This window comes from Charadrius vociferus, unplaced genomic scaffold (genome assembly GCF_000708025.1).
Source record: "Charadrius vociferus isolate BGI_N301 unplaced genomic scaffold, ASM70802v2 scaffold21, whole genome shotgun sequence".
Classification (NCBI taxonomy): Eukaryota; Metazoa; Chordata; class Aves; order Charadriiformes; family Charadriidae; genus Charadrius; species Charadrius vociferus.
In genome coordinates, this window is record NW_009646850.1 from 394158 (window position 1) to 418370 (window position 24213).

At 42.5% G+C, this 24213-nt stretch overlaps 1 protein-coding gene across 1 annotated transcript in view; it reads right to left on the reverse strand.

Moving 5' to 3' along the window:
* The window catches only part of RNF150 (ring finger protein 150), a 123136-nt gene that overhangs the window by 15271 nt on the left and 83652 nt on the right, over positions 1–24213 (reverse strand). The window contains exons 7-8 of the mRNA XM_009894174.1: positions 16441–16537; positions 9901–10111 (exon numbers count right to left, since the gene is read on the reverse strand). Coding sequence (XP_009892476.1) covers positions 9901–10111; positions 16441–16537 — 308 coding nt within the window. The remainder of the gene's footprint in view (positions 1–9900; positions 10112–16440; positions 16538–24213) is intronic.

Genomic DNA, 24213 nt, shown 5'->3' on the forward strand with positions numbered 1-24213 from the left:
TATGAACCAATATGTACCTGGAAAAGTAAAAATAACAAAAGCTCTCTGAAAACCGACCATATAAATTAAAAAAAATGTAAATGACTTTGTGCTGATTCATTATTATTTCCCTTGGGAACACTACGGTAAAGTTAGATTAAAAATTCTGTGACATTACGTTTGGTTTTAACCCCTTCTGCCTTTCCTTTTCCATTAAAGTTCTTCACTTTCCACTCCTCTCATTGAAAAGTGGCAGTTTCTAGAAGGTTCCCAGACAGTTCCAGAAGAATATTTAGACCTCAGGAGCTTTTAGAAAAAAATTAAAGATTAAAATATCGTTACATTATTTATCTAGTCTGGAAAGAGGGCTTTTAGAAGCTGAATATAAATTTACAGTAAATTTTCAGTTTTTACAAGGGAAGTGAACTTGCATCTTTCAGTCATAATCAGGCAAACCCTGAAGGATTCATTAAAAAAAGAAAAAAAAAAAAGAGGCAGAAGGAATGAATTACTGTAAACAAATGTAGTTGTTTCCATCCTGTAATATGCAGCCATTACAGTAGTTTAAAAAGGCACTTTTAAGGGTGAACAACTGAAAATATAACTTTCTGTCACAGCTTTTCTTCAAAACTATTTCTTTTGAAGTGTATCTCTAGGCTGCAGGTTACTCAGCAGCTGGGAGCATATGTCACATCTCCCAGAGCAGGTGGGCAGAGGGTCATTTTTCTAAAAATCTCCTACTTTGAGATTATTTTGGTCTTACAGACTGATAGCTTTTCACGCACAGAAAGACAATTTGCTGGTGCCGCTACCTTTTAAAAAAGCAATTACAAAGAAGTAACAACGTTTAGCAACATCTCAGTTGAACTCAATACCCCATGCACATGGGGGCAAAATCTGAAGCAAAGCTTGTCATACATACCTGACATACCACATTTGGTGGCTGTCTCCCAAAGAAACGTTAGCAGCTGAAAACACTACATTATTTAACAACCTGCATAAGGAACTGGCAGATTTTAAACCTCCTTTGTGTGATACCTCCCCCCCCCCCGATGCTACAAATTAATACAGCTATTTTAGCTAAGTGCTTTTCATATTCTGAACTCACCAGTGGTATCCTTGTTCTATATGTTTTCTAAGCAATTTTCCTGTAGGAGTATGGGTTTTCATTGTCTTATAGCACTATGGTACCTAGACAGTAGCAAATAGAGCAGACGCTCACCACAGAGATCTCCAGGTAAGTTACTTTGCACGTTAATATGCGCATTAACATAGGGTTCAATTATTGCCACAACACAGCATATGTTCTTGCCTACTCCCTGAGTGCCTCAGATATGTTAACACGAGTTAAAATGAAAAGAACAGTCAAAGGTATTGGCACTCACAAAAGACAGTCACAATAAAAGGCCAAGTTGGGGGGATATCCCATCATATACCTCCTGGGCGCTTTGGAAGCCCAGATATTCATTAATGCAACTCTGATGCTACTGTGCACTGTGCTGAGTACAGCCCGAGTGTACTCCTCAGGATATCAGCCTTGTCACTGGAGTAGCCAAGATGGCATCTAGTTGGGCTGGAATATAACCATGTGTGTGCTATGCATCCCAAAATGTGAGGGCTTACCCACCTCTCCTGTCCCCCACAGGCTCTGAGGCAGGAGAAAATCCTCTCCTAACACTCATGCCAGTAGTTGGATATTTCCTCTCGGATGTTGGGCTTGACCTGTTTACCTGCTTTTTTTTCTCATCATTCATGTCTTCTATAAACACTCATAAGCCAGTTTCTCCAGCCGGCCTATCACTTTCAAAGCATCAGTTTCGGGCATTATCTTCACTTGAAACTGCCCACATCCAGCACAATAAAGAGGTAAGTCCAACTACTAAAGATTGAGTGAGAACTCTCACTTCTAGATGACCTCATTACTGTGGTAACCCTAAAAGATCCCTGAAGCACCCTAATTTCTGCTGGAGTTGGAGGGAAGTAACAAAAGAGTTGTTTCAAAAACACACTGGTACATGACTGGTATTTTATAAGCAAATACTGCTACCAATTTTTTTTGTCCAGGCTGAAATCATAAGCACTAGACACTGTATGTGGAACTCTGAGCTGTTGCCCCTAGAAGGATCTGGAGAAAACTTAAAGCAGAGTACTTTTGGATGCTTCTTGCAGGCCAAACATCTCCTGCAAGACTATTCAACTATCAAACAAAAAACGTCACACAGGCATAAACCTCTCTGACTTAATCTGCTTCTAAATGCACCTCTCTCATGCTTTTTCTGAAATCAAAACCGCTGGTTACAACACAAGAAGTACAGGTGTGTGTGTATGTATGTGATCCTTTAAATGCCTGTGAGAAACCAGACGGCTTCCATGTGCAAATGATTCTCTTGCACGTTCACAGAGCCAAAGCCTAGATGAATAAGGAGAAAAATGTATATACCAACGACTACAAACGGTACATCAGTCAAACTTTTGCCTGGCTTACTTTCCTTTGAGTTACCTTCAAAGCGGTCATGACACTACGGGAGCACTAAGGCAAATGTACGCTCCGTTATGAAGCAATGCAACTAGAATAAAATACAGGCAAGCAGAATCAAGGGTGACGGCTGCCGAAGTGAGACTACTTTCTATGAGTACCTCCTGTACCTCAGCCTCCTGTTTTTCCCCTCCCATAGGCACAGCCGCCTTTTTGCTCTTTCTTTTCCCACTAAATTGTTTCAATTTGTTCGCTTGCTATAATCTGCTCTTACCTCTGAATTTTTTTAGGAGTGGGTCCATCCCTTACTCTCTGTGTATATAATGACTGGTACAGCAGAGCCTGACCCTGGTAGGGGTCTCTGGGGTCTGCGCAGTACAGGTGGGTGTTATTTTTGCATTGCTTATCTGTACAAAATAACAGCAGCAACCAGCAGCACTGACCCTGGAATCCTGCCTTTCCTCTGCCTGCCTGGCAAGAGAGCCGTTGCTCAGTCTTGCTTCTTAATTCTCACTTTCAGGTGCTGATCCAAGCTGGATCCTTGTGCCTCCCATTTGTCTTTGTTCCTGAACTGGTCAGAAAAAGATTCAGAATCACAGTAGCACGTTGCATCATGAACAACACTTCCTGACAATTTCACTGGAGGCTTTTGTGTAAAAACTGGTGAGAATAAAAACTCCACAGACATTAGAGATGCGAGTCCCACATAATCAAGCAGATTGCAGTACGGAAGATGCTGAACATCTCTTGCAAGGCAAGGCTTTCATTCTCAAGTATAAATCAAAGAGATTAGCTAGTATTAAGTCACCTGGTCTCTCTGCAGTTCAGATTTGTATTTTACTCTACGTTGTTTGTTCATTTTGCTTTAAAGGCTTTCTTGTTAGTTGCTTTATCTAGCTGTCTGCTTAAGACAGTGAAGTATAAAGGAAGATATAAGCTATGTTATCACTGATCCCAGTCCTCAGATCCCCTTTGCCCCTGCACACACGCAGTGCACATCGTGAGCAATGGGGAATGATATATCTAAGGACACGCTTGTGTACCATCACGGCTTTTACAATGGCACTTTTCCTTACTGAGTTTCACCGTCAGAGATAATAAATCCCTCACGTCTCTCATATTCACTGACCATTAATAAAAATGCCTGTATACTCAGATATGAGCATTCAAATGAGATTTGAAACTTCATGCTTCCTTTGCCTATTTGTTTATCCTCATTTCTGGGCAAAACAGACAGCTGTGTGAGGTCTCGTTGTGCTTGAGCTAGTGTGCTTGCTTTTGGCAATAGTGTTGTGAAAGCTGGCTTATACGTCCCTCTCCTCTCTTGCGCGCCGTATTTCTTTCCTCCTGTTGTACTGGCACAACTACTTCTAGATCAGGGAACGGATCCAAATAGAAGAAAAAAAGAAAAAAAACAGGCAGAAATTGGTTAGCTTCTGGACTGGGCTCACAAGGTAGCTGCACAACAGAAGGGCAACACGGAGGCAGGAACAAGTGATGTGCGACAGAGGGAGGCAAGCTGGTAACTGCTGCAGCATTCATATGCAGAGACAGACTTAGAAATGGAGGTTCCACTACTGAAGGAGAACATTTTCCTCTAAATTGCTCCCTTGAGTCAATTATTAAGCAAGTTTCTTAAGACCTGACGCCTTTTTGGCACCCTAGGTAAGGCATGTACCTACTGTGTCCCCCGACTGGGCCATAGACACAGCTCAGTGTATCTGCAGGGGAGGAGGAAGATTGGGGAACCGATGGTTTCATCCTTGGTCTGTACACAATGTCAATGTACATCGCAGACGAGAAACAGAAAACAAAAACAAATTTAGACTTTAAATTTGCTCCTTGTTTCGCAGCATTTTTGTACAGCCCTTTTTGGAATTTGCTGTACAGAAACACCTCGTCTGCATTTTACGTCTTAACATATGGAAAGGAAGAACAGTTTTATAACAGGAAAACTTCACCGTCCATTCACAGAGCCTGGCAGGAGTCTCATAGGTGCTTGTAATAATACAGAGTACCGTTTTAGTGCTAGTTAGGTTTCACTCAGTGACCCTTTCAAACCACTACTGGCCTTTCAAACCACCAATGCTATGCTGGCACTGGTGTGAGTCTCAAAACGAATCTAGGGCCTCAGCTCACTGGAATTTTCAGTCCATGATAACTATTTAATGCAACATCCGCACAGGCTTTTAATAGAGCCACCAGGACTTATGTCATACTCCAGGCACACGGGACCCAATCTGCTCAATCTTTAAGTAGGTCCCATCAGTATTCTGTCTCCAGGACAGTGTTAGGTGCTAATGCAAGTGTTAATAACTTTCCATATTAACTACTGTCTAGGGAGTTTTTCCACCTTTTCCTCCCCCTTTACATTCTGCCTAAAAAAACCCCTATTAATAGCAAGGAGGAACAGTTAAGTGGTTGCAAGACAACAGTGGATGAGATTCTTATCGTGCACTTTCATCCACTTACGAAGACTGATTATTCTTCACAAAGACATTTTAGACACATACAGATCAAAATAATTACTTCAGAAGTTATATTAATAGATTTAATGAAGAGCTATCAAAGAGACTTGAAAGTGTCCTAACAGTCACGACAAGTTATACGTTGACAGGGTTTTATGGAAAGAACAAAATGAGAGGCAGAAAAGGAACTGCCGGTATTCTCTAGACTGCCCACACTGCTGTACAGCCCGCCAAACTCGGTGGACTTTGCAGGCGATATGACACCGTGGGGGACAGTTTGTGGTTTTTCATACTAAAACTCCTGCCCATGTTTGCAGTAGAATTATTTATGGATCTTCTTCCAACTACAGAGACAGCGCTGGTGGGATTTCTGAAGCCTTATGCAGTGTGATGAGACATCCCGCTAAAGAGAAAATAAAAGCTTGTCTAAATTGAAAAACTGGTGGTATTAACCAACACAGAGCAAAGACTACAAATCTGCTGCAGAAATTAGCAAGTGTCACATGGGTTGAGGGAGATGAATGACCAGGGAAGCTATAAAAGAGTAAAAAAAATAGTAACTAGTTTTTCCCCTGCAAGTGTCACCACACAACCTTTAAAATATCTAGGTGCTACTTTCCCAGTGAACTACCATTTTAAACCACATCCCTCAGTCCCAGCTGAGCCTGACTCAAAGAATATTGCAACGTCCTCCTCAAATCCCAAATCCACCTTCCACTCCTCCAAAGATGGAGTAGCTCAGAGCTTCTTCAAGTTCAGATCTTAGCCAAGTCCAGCTCACACTAACATCATCTACAGAGCAGGAAATTCCACCTGCAATGAAATTTCCAAAGATGTTAGCATTTTCTATATCTCACTACTAAAAATTTGGCAACGCATTGCTATGATGCATTTGTGGAAAAAGATCCTTAGCTTATCTTCTTTCATACCCCCTGGAGAGCTGAAAACTAGTAAGGTCACAGCAGGAAACTCAGCTGAGATTAACTCATGTATTTCAAACAATTTTTTCACACACCCCCCTTTTTTTTTCCAACTCCAGTTTTTCAATTTTTCCATCCATCCGTTTTCAGCAACTGATTACAGAAATATCAAATTACAAGATACTATCCCAGGATCCTGCACAAAATCCCACCACAGAGAGCAAACGGTCACTAAGACTATATACTGAACAGACTTTGGGCTGTAGATACGCCCCAAGGGACTTGATGAAGGCTTGGATCTTGGTAGAAGCCAGCTGAGAGAAACTGCTGGTCCATTTTAAGTGCTCAGCGTTACTACACAGGAGATGCTTGGTTTAGCAAGGAACCCTGGGGATTGACCCCCAAATGAGGTCCCATCCAGATGTTCATAGTACACCATGTTGCCAAGGGTCCCATGGTAGACATCATCTATCCAGGAGCATGGGGAGAAAAAGGGAGGGAGAACAAGGAAACGTCTGCTGAGCATACACACAGAAATAAAAAGAAAAGCGCTGGCCAAGTTCCAGAAATTAAAATCTGGCCCCACTGAAATAGGTGGGAGCTTTGCCACCAGATTTCAATGGAGACAGGATTTCACTCGATGTGAACACTACTCTGGAAATATCCTCCCTCCAGACACACTGTGGGAGCTCTTCTGGCTCTGAATACTCACTGGAAACTCAGAAAGGGAAATTAAACCCAAAACAAGACAACAATACCACGACAATTAATCAACAAACAAAAAGGATGCAACAACAATTAAGCCAAAAGTATTGCAGAAGTGGGTGGAAAGAAGAAGGCAAGTCCTTTACCTCCTGGACCACTAAACTTTGCCAGGAATAAGGAGGGATGCAAAGACTCGTGGTGCTGGGTACAGGGTGCCACGTCAAGACTGCACTAGAGGCAGTCTGAACAGATTCAATAACAAGAGGAAGAAAAACTTCTAGCACAGATTCAGCCTTGCAGTGTGCTCCCGTCACTAAGGCTATATAAAGAGGCCAGAACCTAGCAACTTCAGCAAAGATTCCTAGGAGCAATCAGCGTCATCGCTTACAAATTCCCAGGCAGGCTAGTTCACAGAGAGGGCACGCTCAGCAAGCTCAGTTGTGTAACTATTGAGGATTCTGGAAACGAGAAATACAATGCCTGAACACAATAAACAGACACAATGCCTATAAAGCCCCATCTATAACTCGGCCCCTAACTCCCAACCAAAGACCTCTTCTTTGCTGCAGCTCTGTTGCAAAAAGGGACCAAAAGGCACTGTTTCTGGCAACTACTGCAAACTGCACCACTTTGGATGTGGTGATGACAGCATGCAGACTTGCGCACCTACCTACTACTGACTGATATTCAAATACTGCATTGCGCTTTGAGGTGAGAAATCCAGATGAAGATTCATGTCTACGTATCAATGATGGATGAGTGACAACAGCTAACCAAGCATCAAACCAGAGTTCCCTGAGTGACTGTATGTGACATGTGCAGCGTAGGCAGGCATGCACCAGGGTTGTGAAGCTCCCAAGGCCCTTTGAGCTTTTCTCAGGACTCTTCTTTCCGCACAAAACAACTGGAAAGTTCTGCTTTTAGCAGTGGGTCCCCCAGCCACTCCTGTGACGGTGTAAGGCTCACCACCTTCACAGAGCTCAGGCCATCTTCGAGTTTCCTCTCCCTGCTCTCGTCTCCGTCTCTCTCTCTCTCTCTCTCTCTCAAATAACCAGGGAAATCCCCTTTTTCACAGTCCTTCCCCAGGCCACGTGGCCAGCCTCTTCAGGTGACGGAGATCTTCTGGAACTCCACGTTTTGCGGCCTCATTACCCGTGTGCCTGGACAGACCACGGGTCTTGGTGCGAGCTCCTCGTCCACAGGCTCTGCTGTTAGCCCTCAGGATTGACCAGTGTTAATGACTACTGTCCAATGTCATTAAAAGTGAGGGGAAAAACGGAGGGCACGAAGGCAAAATAAAGCATCTCTGCAGTACTCTGCTAGCTTGGAGCAAGTTTTTCACCCAGTGACTTAGCTGGCAACTTGGAAAATGAAGAACAAATGTATTTGGATTGACACGGGTCCCTCTGCAGACCCTGGAAACAAAACTGGAGGGGAAGAGAGTGGCTGGAGAGTTACCGAGCTTTTGTACTCCCTGGCTGCCTCACCACCATTGTTACCCCTGATGACAAACCAGAACTGCTTCTTGGCGTGCCAAGATCGTGGGATGGAAAGCATGGACTACCCCTAGTGCTGGGCTTTCCACCAGGCCGCCGGCTCCTCTCAGCGTGTGCCATGCAGCTGTGGGTGTAAAGGGCACACCATGGCCCTCCTTCCCAACTTCAATAGTTGTAAAGAACAGCAGGACAAGGATAATTATCTGCCAGAGGAGCTACTCACTTCAGGAGCGTTAAGAGGGTACAGCCCAGTCTTTAGTTACATTGTGGTACCGTGAAGTGAAATCTTTCCTTCATGGTTTAAATCAGCCTCAAATGCATTTAAAAACAATTACTGGAAGGAACAAAACAACATCTCGTTTTGAAGAGCTCTTGTCAGCACTCAAAGAGGCTTGAGAAGGTTGTGTGCCACCAGCAGTCAGGCTGGTCATGGAGGACAGCTGGGCCTATAGCTTTGCTGCTCAACCCTTGGCTGCATCCAGGACTTAAGATCATAAAAGGACCAAACCTGAAACCAGTATCTAACCCACAAAGAGTGAACTTAAAAAATCTGCTGCTGGGTCACTTGTGGCTAAGGTCGCAAGTCCAGCATTTCCAGAAGCCACTTTCACTGCCCTGACACTGGCTGCAATATGAGGGAAAATGCGATTATCAACTCTCTCCACAGAGTAAGGAGACTAATGTAAAATCATTTCAGCCCAGTCCCTTCATCTCGCTCCTACCTTTTACACATATTACTACTTGCCTTATTTTTCACGCCCAGGCCCAGAGTAGTACCTAGAAATTGTTAAAAATGTGTCATTTTCTCCAGGACCTATACTGACTCTATACATAAACCTGTATTTTATCACACTCTTCTACCTACCTTCAAGTATATCTAATGATTTTCTACAATAGTCTTGTCAATACTAATACACCAACTGGTATCAAACAGACATGTATTTTCTACTGATCTGCTATTTTACCTAAAAATGAGAATTTTAGACTAGTAGAATCCTCACTCAAAACAGCTGACAACATTCTTTTTAAGCTGTCAGAAGCAGACTTTCAACAAAGAACATCCTTTTCAGGAACAGAGAGACATGCAGACATTTTGAGTTACTGGTTCAAATGGTGCCCCTTAAACAAATAAAAACTAAACACACTGAAAACATCCAAAATTCTCCCTTTTTTGTACAAATTGGCAGTGTTATGTCACTACTCTCAGGTTTTCAAGTACAGGAACTCTGACCATCAGTTCTTCTGAAATGATAAGTTCAAGTATGATTAAATAACCAGATGAGCTTCAGTTCATGTAAGAAGATACAGGAAAGGCAAAACCAGAATTCAACATTCTTTTTTTTTCTTGACCAAAGGCAGCAAAAGTGATGGCTGGCTTCACTATTTATTTTATGATAAGCCCGTAAGAATAATTCCCACATGGTAACATGTAGCCCAGTGAGGAAAGGCAGGCCAAAGGACATGCACCAATTTGCTTCACGAAGAATCCAGGTGATGCACTGTGGGTTATCATGGTAAATGGGATCACTTACTATAAACAGTATCTGAAGACAACCATAAGTTTATATTGTTTTATGTTGACTGAAATAGCTTGTTCTGTCCACGCAGGGCACTCCAATTAGTTTGCTAGTCAACACACTGATTTGGACGCTGTCTGGAAGCGCGTGCACCACAGCAGAATGCCATGATACTTAAATTTACTTACCCTGTAGATTTCCACTGGGCTTAAAGTAAGGCCTTTGCTCCAGTGAAAAAGCCCTCAAAGGCTATTTTTTCCCCCGTAATAAAGATCGGTTTGTGATTCAGGTTTCTAAACATTTATTTCAGTGCAAATTCTGCCCGAAAGAGGAACTTACTGCTTGTTGTGAAGTTACCTTCCCCAACCTGGGGAAAGGAATCTACATCTTGGATGACCTGTAGTACTCCCACAGTCCGCACCGGGGGATCCAGGGCTACAGAGCTCTCGTTCACTGTTATATCGCTGGCTCCCGTTATCTGGTTGGTTGGCGGTCCTCCTATGGACGCTTCCAAGTCTGGAGGTATATCATCCATGCAATCTGCATTTGGCTAATGGGAAGAAAAAGAAGAAAATTGAGCTTTTACCTGATAAAAAGGTTTAATTCAACTGTTTCCACTTCTTTGGGGTTTTTCGCTTTCTTACAGTACTGAAAATGGCAACATATGATGATGAATAAACATGCACAGTTTATTTGTTTTCATGTACTTAATACAATCTGTTGCAAGAAAGACCCAATGTATGCATTGGAAAAAATCAGTATTAAACTGTGTCACCTACAATCTCTGAATATTCTTATTTATGGTTTTTACAGGGTTTGGGAGAGTGCACATTAAAAAAAGTAACTCACTTATTGATATGATCTGCTTAACATAGGCAGATTGCTGAGTCAGATTACAAATGTAAACAGAGACAGTAGCTGAAGGGGAATGATTATCTTTTCCCTAAATAGACATTTTATAGAGCCGATATCAGAGCTTTCAGGAATAGGAATTGAAGGGAAACGCCTGTGGGGGCACATCTATGTGTGCGGTGCAAAAATAGAAGCTAAAGCTGTTTATAAGACAAGTTTTTTAACATCAAAAGACCTTTTCCTTTGCTAATGCTGTATTTCCTACCAAATAAAATTATGAGAAAAGAAACAAACAAGTAATAACGTGCAATCAGAGAGTATTATTTGATCCATAGTCTTTCTTGCTTTCTGATTCGGAGAGACCAAGGATGGAACCCAGTTCCGGGGAATTTAGACACTTCTCTCTTGCAGTTACACAGCAAATTGCACCAACACCTCCAGGATGAGCCAAGCTCTTCAAGTCACGCTTCTGCCTTTCCATGGACGTTACAGGGAAGCAATGAGAGGGGGCTGTGGTGCCCGCCTTTTGCACAGTATGCTTAGCATCGAGTCCTTAGCACAAAGAGCACTGAGACTTCAAGCGGGCGCTGGGCGGCAGAAAGGATCGTTTGTCCAGAGACACTATAGCCAAGACTAGTTTCTACCCTTGATTTCTCTGGGCCTGTTTTAAGCCTGATGCTCCCATTCATACAGCAGTGATTTCTATGGAGCTCCCCATAAACATTGGAGACAAAAACGTGAGAGTAAAAAACCTCTTTTTCCTCTGAGAGGAAACAGATTCTTGTGCCATTTGCCCATAGAACCGGTCTGGTTCTCCCCAAGACACGGAGAAGTATTGTTTGCATAACTATTTCAAGAACTGGGTTTTGAAGTTTTAACATATTGTAACAAAACCAAGGCTAAATCAGAAACGAGGATGCTGTGTGTGAGGGTGCAAAGCTTCCAAAATGACAGATGGACATAGCAAGGTTGAACTGCAATTACAGATCCCTTGTTAAGTTAGGAAACGTAAAATTAAGTTCTTCCCATTTATCTTTACTGTCCAGGAGTCAGACAGCTCATCTGGATCAGTCACTTAGGTTTCCCCTAACTTCAATGGTTTGAGACAATTTCTCTGTGTGACTCATCCCACCCTAAGGTAAATGGTAGGAATTGCCCCCTCTGTCTTCCCACTCCTCAGCACTAAGCAGAGATGGGGCTTATGCTGCGAGACTGGAAATGCAACATCTGGATGGCTGAAGTCAGAGGAGATGCGCTCTCCTCAGTGGATCTGATTTTTGCTATGCTTAGTTGCCTCACTTGCTAAGGCAGTTTTGAAAACCTCACTGCCTGCCTATCTCCAACAGCAGGCACCTAGAAACTAAGCAAAATATGATACAGCAAAGACAGAGGCTTAGCTTTAAGCACAAGCGTAATCCCTTTGAACTCAGGCATAAAAGGTTACCATATGCTTACATTTTTTTGCAGAACCAGGAACTTATAGCGTGTTTTCTCTCTTCCCATACGTTCCCTGTCTGATTGTTGACACCTCATAAATATTTTTTCACAAAAGCTCCTAATGAAAAAGGGAGGCCTTTTAAACATTCCTCAGGTGACTCGTATCCACAAAGTAAAGTTTGGAATAAAAATTAGAATTGTCGTTGTCTGGCTCCAGTCTAATCCACAAGCAGCGAGAGCTCCTCAGAACTGGGATAAAGGCACATTCAGCTGTACCAGGTTTTAATGAAACTCATTGAACCTGTACTTTTCTAAGTGAAATATGAATCATTTATCTGTAGGACTTGGATCCAGAATTATTTCTTAGATCTATCACTCTCTCCCTCACCCTTAGTTGTTGCAACAAATGCTTTCTAAATTTCATTTTTAACTTAAATTTGGCTTTGATGGCAGTGTATCTTAAAGAAAAAAGCCTTTTTTTTTTTCTTTACTCTAGGAAAAACCATTTCAATTTTTTTCAGGGGATCAGTTGTCTGTCCTTTGCTCTGATTCCAGTTATTCCGAGAATGGGGTTTTATCACCAACTTTTAAATCTTTAAAAACGGGGGATTATAATTGAAAGCCAAACCAAACATTAAAGATGCAAAAATAGCATTGCTCGATATAATTAATCCCTTTACTCCTGAATCATTTTAGTTGGAAAAAATACCCCAAACTAAGCAGCATACTATAAAACTAATGATATGAAGTACTGATCGAAAAAAATACATTATGGCTTTTGCTGTCAGAGTGACCCAGATACATTTGCTAAGTTTAATTATATTGGTTTCACTCATTCCCTGCATGTAAGTGCTTTAAGGGCACAATTCCACTAAAGTCAAGGGAAGGCTTTGTATTGACTTCTGAGGGCTTGGCTAAGGCTCTTAGTGAATAGCTTCAAGTCATCCAATCTGCTGCCAAAAATGCAGCTGTCTGCATATCCAGCAGATATTTGCAGAAAAGGGGGAGAAGCGGAGGGAAACTATTTTATGCGATATGATCAACCCAATAGCAATGTCCCTTTTTGAAAGTGAAAGACACTTTCGCCGATAATCCACTTCAAATATTACAGCCAAAAGAGGTAGAGTCTGAGCTGAATTCACCAGCGAAGACACAGTGGAAAAGGTTACACCAACCGTTTGCTGATGGATAGTTAGTTAATAATCCTTGGAGTGTCAGAGAGTCACGGTGAAAAGCGGAGATGCTGGGGTGCTCAGCCACCGTGAAAATGAGTGCAGTCATTTTGGTGCCTCGCGGCAGCCTGGGGAATCTGGTTTTAGGGCAGATAATATTTGAAGGCTCTGTTACAAACTAAACGGAGAGTTTAGATGTGAACTGAATTTGAAACATTTCGATATTTGGGTTTTAACCAATCATCTCCTGGAAAATCCCCAGTCTTCCTGATAAGTTAAGCACAATATATCCGCAGTCACACAAGCCAGCTCTTTAATAACAACCATAGGACAAAGATGCAGCTGGCAGGAAAGAAAACCATATTAGCCCTGCTATGGTAAGATTTCCTCATTCCTTCCATTGTAAAAGCCTGCAAAAGGACTTTGGCAAATTTGCGCTCAAGTCTCCCATCAGAGACTGCTGCCTGCCTAAGGCTGCTTCTCTGTGTGTGGAAATTTCAGCTAAGACGGCTCAGCAAGACTCAAGGTTATGATTAGGGAATGGCATTTTGCTTTATCCACTCCACAGAAACGTTTGCCACCTCTCACTGAGAAGCCCTAGAGCTTTACAGATTCTTCCAGGGAAATGTGCTTTCCCACAAGAGCCTACTGACATCTGGCTAAGTTATGAGCCTCTGAAAATATCAGTTCATGTGTGCTGATAGAGGCTGGTGGCTTATTTGGGACTGACAACCACACTCTCCAAAGAGAAGAGGGCTTTGCGTGGTGCTGGGAAGCTCATGGTGGCACCAGAAAGCACCAAAACCAGGACCGATGCCCACCCTGGGCTGTCCTCAGCTGGTGCTGGGCAGCGAGAAAGGTGAGGACACACAATTTCTGGGTGGGCGGAGAACAGGTCCTGAGAGCTGAGCAGGGAGCACGAGCAGCGGCACCAAGGCAGGAGCTCAAAAGGAAGAAGCTTGGGCAGGAGGGGTTATGCAGAGGAGAGGTGGGAAAGGGCATGAGGTAGGAGAGGGAGAGTCAGGAGCTGAGGCATATTTTAGAGAGAGAAGGCAGAGAAAAGCGAGGAAGAGGAGCAACTGACAGCAGTACAGGAATTTTTAACCCCCAAGCTACCAGATGCTCTCAGACTCCCACTTTCTTTGCTGTCAGCCAGAGGAAACCCCTGACATGAAGGCTACCATCTGCTCCCAGTTCCCATGGACAACAGCTCCTACTGTAAGCCACCTCGCGGGGTAAGGCTCTAGTATGCAGCTCTTCCTTCGTGACCCTAACTGACCATCCTTGTGGGTGGGAGCCGGTATGCCTCCTCCAAATGATGGAGCGGGCTGTTCTCAGTTTGTTCTCTCAGAACAACCTAGGGAAATTTTTACAGAAATTCAAACAATAAAATCCTCTAAACAAACGGCTAGTGGAACATTACCATCCAAGCACTTGATTTTTAGCGTTAAGACAGACCAGCACTAAGGCTGATTCTGAAATCTTAATTTGACCCAGTTGTTTATGTTGGTTACAGCAGTATCTTTAATTACATGCCCAGTACAATTATTTCCACAGAAGCTCCATGCGGAAAGCTCTCAGTGAAGGGAGCAGAATGACTCTCCCTGGTGTTACGTGGTACAGAGAGAACGAGATAGGGAGCTGTGAGAAGAGAAATGACGGCTGAGGAAACTGAATGGCACTTTTAATTATTCCTGGCAATTAGGTCCTATACCTGCTGCTGCAGAGCTGTTCATATGTAGTAAAAGCCAGTCATGTCAACCGAAACCTCTACACACGGCCTCTGGGTGTGTTTTCCCTTCCTCTCGATGTACCCAGCCTCAGACAGCCTGCGGACATGCTGAGCCTTCAGCAGCTGTCAGTGAAGTCAGTGAGAGCTGTATTCGGGATGTAAATACTGACTGGCAGTACTAAACTTTCTGGAAAGACCTTAAAATCTCACTGCAGGCCTCCAAAAAGTGGAGGTCTCATTTGTCTATATCTCCTGATTATGCACCTGGAGAAAGAGCATATTAACATAGTGCTTGGGTAAAAATGGGAAGGGATCAGTGAGAGCAGAAATCATGCGGTCATACATGCTGCAGAAAGAAGCCATGGAACAATATACCGGGTATGGAGAAGAGGTGTCAAAATCCTGGGTAACTGCTCACTGGCAGGCCTGTGAACTGAGACATGGAACCTGGGGAAAAAATTCTGTATCTAAGGCTAGGCGCAGAGACGCTGAATGGCAGAGCCAGCCTTCATTCCGGCCTTTCCTGACATCTCAAATACTGATTTAACAGTTGTATCATCTTTCAATAGTCTAAAGATAATATATGCACTTAGCAGAAAAAGTAGCCCAACTGCAATGACATGTTACCCTAACTACAATGCTCGACTTCATTTACCCCATTGCATATTTTTAGCTCGGATTATACGAGGTTGATTAACATATCTGCCTACTTCAGTAAAAACATACTTCATCACTTGCTACGGAACCTCTTCTGCAGCAACCTGCTTGGCTTCCTAGTCTGCATGAAAATGAACTCCTGGGGAATGGCTCCATCAGCTCCCCTAATATGCTCACGTGAGCTATTTTACTTTATATAGCTCTTTCATACGTGAGCTGGCATGTCGCCACCTGTAACTGGGGAGGGTATTTACAGCACCTGTTTATGCGCCGACCGGTGGTGTTTCAGTATTGAACTTCACTATCACGTGGCGTGCCTCGCATGGTGTGAGAAAGTGACTCACTTCTTCCTGGAGAAGCCCCTGTGGTTAGGGAACCCTATGGTAGCCAGGACGTGCGCTAGTAAACATGCACCCTAAAAAGATCAATTGCTTCGGCAGCTTCTAACCGCATCTGAATGTTCCAAATAACAAAGAGCTTAACAATTTCTTATATGTCATGTGGTCCGCCACATGCTTAGTTACTGGGAGAAAGGCTCCCTAATTGGAATTAGGAGTACAGCGCTTGCTACAGATAGACTTTAAGAGAAATCTGAGAGAAAAAAAGATTTGGTTCCCCGGAGTAAGTAATTAGTTGTCCTCGACTAGTACAGCAGGGAAAATTTTATTTGCAGACCTTCTGCTCAGAGATTTGAACAGAGAGCGTGATTAAGAAAATAAATCCAGTTCTGATCTAAAACACAACCAAAAGCTATGTGAAAGAATCTATAAATCCACCAAAACACCAGTAGACAACCCTCTGCTCCACAAAAGCAGGCAACCACAGACACACAAATCCCAAGACCCAACCGACCCCCGTCAAAAGGTAGAGTCAGACATTTCAGCTTGTACTCCTCTTAATAAATCAATGAATAAATCAATAACATGGCAAGAAGAGTAGGATGGGAACAGACAGGCAAAGGGCTAGGGATACATCCAAGTGGCTGGTGTTGCCCTTCTGCCCCGACCGGCTGCTCTGTGACATGCTTACCGGGATCCCCAGAGCTTTGAGAATATTCATTTTACACATTGGGCAGGTACGATGGTCTAACAGCCAGGGGTCTACACAGGACTTGTGGAAGAGGTGCCTGCAACGAAAAACAGGATATTTGAATTCAAATCCACCACAGCCCAATTTAACGCTTAATATCTCCTGAATTCAGCAAAGTGAGAGTATTTCGAATGCGACCTCTGCAAGGACTGCAAAACTGTATCCTATGTGCACAGGACTAAAATTATTTCTGCAGCATTTCAAGCACATGTACACAGTGTTACTCAACTGAGATTGGAAAAGATGGGATGTACATAATTAGAGAATTAGGGAAAATACACAAAATGCATCAACAAACCCCGTACACTTTATATGTTAAAGCCTGCCAGTAAACAAAACCTGCTTTCTGGTAAAGGTAAAAAAATCACATTAGTGTTTCTTGATGGTTCTACAGACAAACCTGATTACACATAATTTAAATGTGAAGCCATTGGGGGTCTGCTATTTTTAGGATGCAGGCATAAGGAAATAAAGTGAATTAAAAAAAATAACGCTACTTTTCATTTAAACAGAAAAACCAGGATGATGCTTTTTAAAACATTCTCCCTGACTTTCCTGATCTTTAGAAGTTGCCCATCGGAGTGAGCTCCTAAACAACTCCAGCCCTGAAGGGGTTGCTGCTGATCCCGTGCCTGGTCTGAAGTGACCGCTAAGCAACTACCTGAGCCCTGTGGCTGCTGGGGACCGCTTTTCTTAGACGTTATCCAGGTGAAGGAACTGAAAGTCTCCTGTCTGGCTTCACCCAACACAAACTGAGATCGAACACAGAGATATTTAATGTGTGTACTTGACTGACAGGTTGTATTTTCTCTCGTGAACGTATTCTGTTACCCTGTGGTTACAGAGGACAAACGTTACAAAACACAGGAATGCGGGGCTTGGGATTTAAGAAACGTTGGTGAGTGGGCCAAGTAGAGCAGTCAGGACTCAGCCCAAGGCAGTCAAGTTTGTTCAGCCCCACTCCTTCTGAAGAAAAGGAGGAAAGTTTCTTACCATGCACACAGCCTCAGGAATTACACTGGCACATAGGAAAAGGAAAAGTGATTTGCCTTCCTAAAAATCTTTTTTATCAATTAATCGACTAGAATAGAATAGTTCAGTTGGAAAGGACCTTAGTCCAACTTAAGCAAAATTGAAAGAGAGTATTTTATGCTGAAATATGAGGCTTGATATACACACTTTTGCCCCAAAAGGTGCAAACTAAGACTAATTTGCTTGACCATGCTATGTCCATAAGACTATATGCTTGACACCATATAGATCAGCTCTAAATTTCCTTTCTAAGGCGGGCAACAGGTGTCCCACGTTTCACTTGGCAGAGCCTGGAAGTCACATTTCAGTCTGCTTGAACTTTTACATTGGAGCAGTCCCCAGCCTATGTTTCCCTGCGCTGCCACCGCCCCACTTGCATCTCTCCTCCAGCACAGCCGTATAAACATCTGCCGCAGGTGGACACAGCTCACGGCTACCCAAGCCTCTGCTCCATGAGGAAATGCAACCTCTGAGAAAGCCAGAATCACAGAATGGTCAGGGTTGGAAGGGTCCTCTGGAGATCATCTAGTCCAACCCCTCTGCCAGAGCAGGGTCACCTACAGCAGGTTGGAGAGGAACGCATCCAGGCGGGTTTTGAGTATCCCCAGAGAAGGAGACTCCACAGCCTCTCTGGGCAGCCTGTGCCAGGGCTCTGCCACCCTCAACGTAAAGAAGTTTTTCCTCGCATTGAGATGGAATTTCCTGCGTTCCAGTTTGTGCTCGTTGCCCCTTGTCCTGTCGCTGGGCACCACTGAAAAGAATCTGGCCCCGTCCTCTCGACACCCGCCCCCTCTCAGTCTTTTCATTTAATGCACCACTTAATCACTTAAGAATCACTTAATGCACCTAAATAATTTTAAATATTTAAGTGGTACGTATTCAGCTGAATGGGTCGGCTGCTGTATTGTGTCGCGGCCTCTTTCTCACACAACAAGATACACACGGCTTTTCAACTTGATGGAAGATGTTGAGGCAGACTTTCACCAATATCAATTTGCAACCCTGGCTCTTCCTAACGTGATATTGGCCCACATACTAGCTGGCTGGCTTACTAGCTGGCTTCAGACCTAAATAACACTAGAAATTGAAAGCCAAAACTGTGTGAAATCTCAGAACCTTATTCTTTTCAACTGCGATGTTTTTCCTCGCTACTTCTAGAAGAAACGGGTCCTTTGTGAAACAAAGCTACATGGCAAATTATCGCATTCCTGTACTTGGTCTGACTTCACACAACTATGGGAAAGGGCAAATCTGTTCTTGGAAGTTCGACCTAGTCTAATTATATCAGTTGGCTGCAATACCCAACTTTGTCAAACCTCATCTGATCCTGTATGTCAACATGATTAACGCAAATGAAGTGTCGTGATATTTGAAGTCTGAACCACTACTTTACTAAGGCTACTGAAGTTCACAACCCTCCTTCTAAACAAGACTTGTCTTACTAGATAAAAACACAATGCACCAAGTTTCGGTCTCTGTCCTGCATAACTCCTCCTTCCTTTTGTCTCAGGAATGACATATTCAGCACATCATCAGGCACGCATTCTGAATAGGCGAAAGCATAAAGATTCAGTTGTCAGACATATGTAATTTTACATTTAGAAGTCTAACCGACAGAATTCCTTGGGTGGGTTACTTCACGGAGGGTACTGAAAGTCAGTGTCTTGCTTTTCAGCTATTTGAAATAACTATGAAACCCTTGATAGTGATTGGTTTTCTTTAATTATATACTCAAATTCATAAAGAAGTACGTTTAACTGCAAACATCTGAAGCACAGTTGTGCCAAAATAATCAGTACATTTACAAAATCTGAGAGATTTATTATTCTCTCAGAAAAAAACCCCAGATTTCCAAAATCTGTTTTGGATAAAAAATAAGTAACTTCTATCAAGCCATTTTACCATAGACTAGAAAGCCTCCTTTTGTTTTCGAGTTCAAGCCTCAGTCAAGCTGTGGTTCATATTACAGCATTTCATAATGTTTGTTAATCACCAAAAGCTTGGAACTTTCATGCCTTAAAGACTTTAAAAACTGAAGTTTAGTTTTCCTAAGGTTGGCTTCAAAAAACAATATTCTAAAATAAATCTTATTAATGCCGAGTAATTTAAATACATGACAGATCATGTCACTTTGCACTTCTCAATACTAAATTAGCACAGTGTATTATGGGTCTATTAATTTTAGATTTAATATGTACAACAGAAGGAACTTGATTATTTGACAGAAATCTACAGAAAAATGGAATGTTATTGAAAATCAGATAAAGATTTGCATTTTTACATTTTTGTACTGCATTATACAATTAGAGCGCTCATAATATCTATTTTTGAACACGTAAACATTTGTGCAGAGAAGGGAGGAGGCTGGCTTTGCAGATTTGGATTTGAAAGTTTATTTTACTCCTTACTAGCCACAGCACTACATACATGCTTATGGCTTTCAACAAATTTTGAATTGTTTGACGTCCTGACAAGTTTATCATCCAAATTCGGGCAAAATAAGGGTCAGCACAAAGTAAGATGAGAGAGCAACTGTAATATTTCACTGTCACATGGTAAGACAAAGAGGTAAAAAGATCAACTGCAACAAAAATCCCTCTCCCTCTGCAACCCTGACTGATGCATGTTCTTTTAAAACTTGCAGGAGAAGTTTTAAGAAGAAAACTTGCAGAAGAAGGAGAGGGTAGAGGCATCACAGATGGGTTCAGAAGTAATGACCCATACAGGGAAACAGTGAGAGAGCTGTTTCAAGCACAGACTTGGGACATGGCTTTGACAATCAAAGTCGGAGCTAGAAAAAAATATGTTTTTTCTTCTGTTGTGTGCAACCACATGCATTGCAAAACTACGTAGATTTGGATGGGTTGAAAAGTTTCTCAAAAGAACTGTACTTGATTAATTGAGAGAGAGGAAGGCGAGAGGAGAGGCGATGTCGTAACAGTCCTCATACAAAACCAGGGCTTCCATATGGAGAAGGGAAACAACTGTTCTTCACCTCTCCTAGGGATAAGCAACACAACGATGAGCTTAAAATGCAGCAAGTGAGATCCAGGTTACACAACAGGAAAAGCTTCACCACGGTCAGGGTAGCGAAGCACTGCAAACAAATTACCAGGGGAATTTGCAGAGTCTTCATCCTGGGAGACTGCAGAGTGTGTTGGAAAAAACTCCGAAAAACGACACGCGCAGGGCCAGTGCCCCTGTGCCATTCAGAGGTGGTGGCCTCCTGGGACCCCTCCTGTGCTCTTCTGCGACTCTGCGACTGTGTAAAGCTCACAGAGCACAAAGAAAAAGAACCTCAAAATCCCAGAGTATTTCACCTACTATTATCTAAACAGCACTTCATATTTTTTAACTGGAGATTACTTTTGGTTGAAATGTATTGAAATTTTCTTTAAAGCTGCAGTTTTAAACACACTAGGAAAAAAATTTTCATTTCAGGCTCAGCCCAAAATTATTATTATAATAATTTGATTGTTGTAAAAGCTTTCAGCTTGCCAACAATTTTGAGCAGCTTTTTTTTTTTTTTTTCCAGGTTAAGGGAAAGTGTTCTCCTCCCACCTTCTACTCCTAATCCCAGCTTTCCGAACTGCATGCAAACAAACCTAGCAGTCGTGTAATTTTCCTCAGAAGTGCGAGCTAAGAGAGAAGGAGGCAAAAACAGAAAGAGAGGTACATCCCTTAGGACCCCTGAGTAACAGCATCAGTTGCCTGGATTAGACATTGGGCTGCAGCAGAGGACTGAGAAGGGTTTTGGTGAGAGACTGAGCAGCACTGCAGTATTCGACGAGAAGGTTTGGGCTTTTGGGCGTGCATGTGCGGTATTATTTGTTTATTTTTGAGGAAGAAGAAAGGAAAAAAGAAATGATGATGAGGGTAAGTGAGACGAAGGAATCAAAGGGAAGAATGTGTGTGATGAAATAATTTTCACAGGACCCTAATAAAAAGAGAAAGAAGGAATGAAGCAGTCTCTGAAATCACAGTTGTTCATGGAATGAAGGTTCAGGAGAAGGGAATGAGCTGGAATGGGGTCAGAAAGTGCATTTATTGGTGACAGAAATGAAACAACCAAAAAAAGACGACCTCAGTAGAAATGAGGATGAAAGAATATCTTGCCTCTCTGTAGAAGTTTAGTAAAGTTAGTAAAAGTTTAGTAAAAGGCACACACTGGGAGCAGCACCACTAGTAACTTCTCCAGAGACAGAGCAGAAAAGACGAAGGCATTTTGAAGCCAGAGATGGAGGACAAGCAGAAGGAACTAGGGCTATGACAAGAGATGTCACTCTGGGAACAATGAACTTGGTTACATTTGATGTCGTGTCAGCGCCCTCAAAGATAACTTCAGCGATGCTCGCTACCATTAAACATAAAACCAGCTGCAAGCCAACACTTTTTTTTACCAAGTGTCAGAATGTATTTATTTAATACATTCTGTAGAATGAAGTTTATTAATTCAGTCAGTTGTGGGAGCTGGCTAAAGAGGACAGAGAAGAAGAAGCACAAGTTAACTGGAATTCTCCTCCTAGCTCTCCAAAGCAGGGTATGTAACAACAGGCTGTCCCAGCGCCTGCTCTCTGCCAACAGAAAAGAGACCGCATTTGGGGAAACAGCGTAAGTACTAGTAGACGCGTATCTATATGACTTCAGAGCTCATCCACCGCAATATCGGCTGGTGGATTTTTGGTACCAATTTCTTAGGAGATTCAGGCTTCACCAGCCTTAAAAAGAAATCTGAAGATATACAGGGCTTTATACAGAGCGTGCCTGCTAGCAGTGGTTCTCGCAGTACTGCCTGCAGTACAAAACAGCATCTTTCACGTGCAGCTCTTGGGGCATATTTGGCTTTGCAGGTAAAAAGTTTTACATCTTGAGCACCTCCTGGATAGAAACACCAAGGTCAGCCAGCACTGGAGTCATATGGTGCTGGCCTCTGCACGGCTTGGTGAAATGCCAGCCTCTTATTAAACAGCAGTCTAATGAGGTTCCCATACTAGAAACTGCACAGGGTTTAACTGAGGATGCTGGAAGAAGAAACCTACAGAGCCTGTAGGTCTTTATCAAGATATAACACTCTCCTACTCACTTAACAGAGACAGAAATTAATCCACTTTTTTTTTTTTTTTTTTTGGATGAGGACACTAGACTGACAACAGCAGAAAGAATCACGACTACTATTTCCTGTTTTGGAATTCCAAACCCATGCGAATGTGTAAAATACTGCCCTCACAATTTGTGTAGCAGGAAAGCCGGGGCTTGTGAAGTAGCTGCTTGAGAAAGATCTTTGAGTTCTTATAATTCGAAACTGCTGAGGCTCAAACTGTGAGTATTTTACAAGACAGTTCTGCCGCTGCTACCCTTTTAGCATGAGTCATTTTCTAGGCGACCTTTTAAGTCAGCCAAGAACTGAACATCACCTGTTAACTATGTGTTTCCTATTCACTCTGCCTGACTCAACACTGTGCATGACAAAGTCTGACTGGAACCTCATTGAATTATGAGGAAAGACACAAGTAAAAGCTAGAGCTTAGACACATTTTTTGCTGTTGTATAACTACCTACAAAAACTGCCTGTCTCTATCATGCAAAATTTCCAGGCTTTATTATGCTTCTGTGAAAACAGGCTTGATGTCAAACTAAGGTCCACATTTTCTGGTAATTTCTCATTTTTCTGTATTTCTGCTTCACCAAGTGATGCGTTTGTGTCTGCTCACAGAAAAAAAAAAAAAGAGTTCACATGTAATTTGTCATTGTGGGGGATTTACAGTAGGTCAAATTTATGATTAATCTGTTGCTTTTTGTTTGCCATTTAGTGATGGCAATAAACAGATTTAATGAGTCACATGAACGAACAGAAATGGACAGCTTGTAACATTCAAATATCTACTGGGGAACAACATAGCAGGAAAAGAAACAAATATTTCAGTTTCTCAAGCCAGTGAACATGTCTGCAGGAGAAGAAAGAAACCTATTATAAAAAAAAATAATCTCTGTTCTGTACGTACAGAACTTGAGATTCCTATTTCTGGGGAAATCAAACACTCGCTCTTGGTCTCCCAGGGGAACCAGTGTTCCAAGGAAATTTCCTAAGAAACTGATTTCCTTAGAGAAATCCTTCATTAGCTAACACTTCACAGATGACACTACAATAGCACAGAGAGATGAATACAGCTGTTACAAGTGGCAAGAGGCTGCGCTTCTGTGTCACATCACTGATAGTGTATGTGTTGCACAGGGTATGTTCACATGAGGGGAAGAAAAGAGAAAGAACAAGCCCAAAAGCTCTTCTTGCCACCTCCATGTCCCACTCGCCTGAGAATATTTTCATGGCAGCAATAGATAACGTTGTCTTTATAACATTTCCTTTTTGCTTTATTCTTTCTACTCAGCAAATCTCTTTTTATGGCTGGTGGTTTTTGTTGGGTTTTTTTTTTTTTTTTTGATAGAAGTCATCCCTTTCTCAGTGCCTGGACATGGCCCAGGACAGCAAAAGAAGTCTCCATGGGGAGCAGGAGCCTGCTCTATCCCTGGCTGCTCTGCCCAGGGCTCACCTTGAAGTTCGGGGCAAATGACTTCAAATGATTTCTTCTAAGGCATTTATTCTGGACTGATATAAAACCAGTGAGGAAAATAGAGGAATCAAAACCTTTAGTTTAAAAATCCAGCTGAAAACTTAGCAACAGG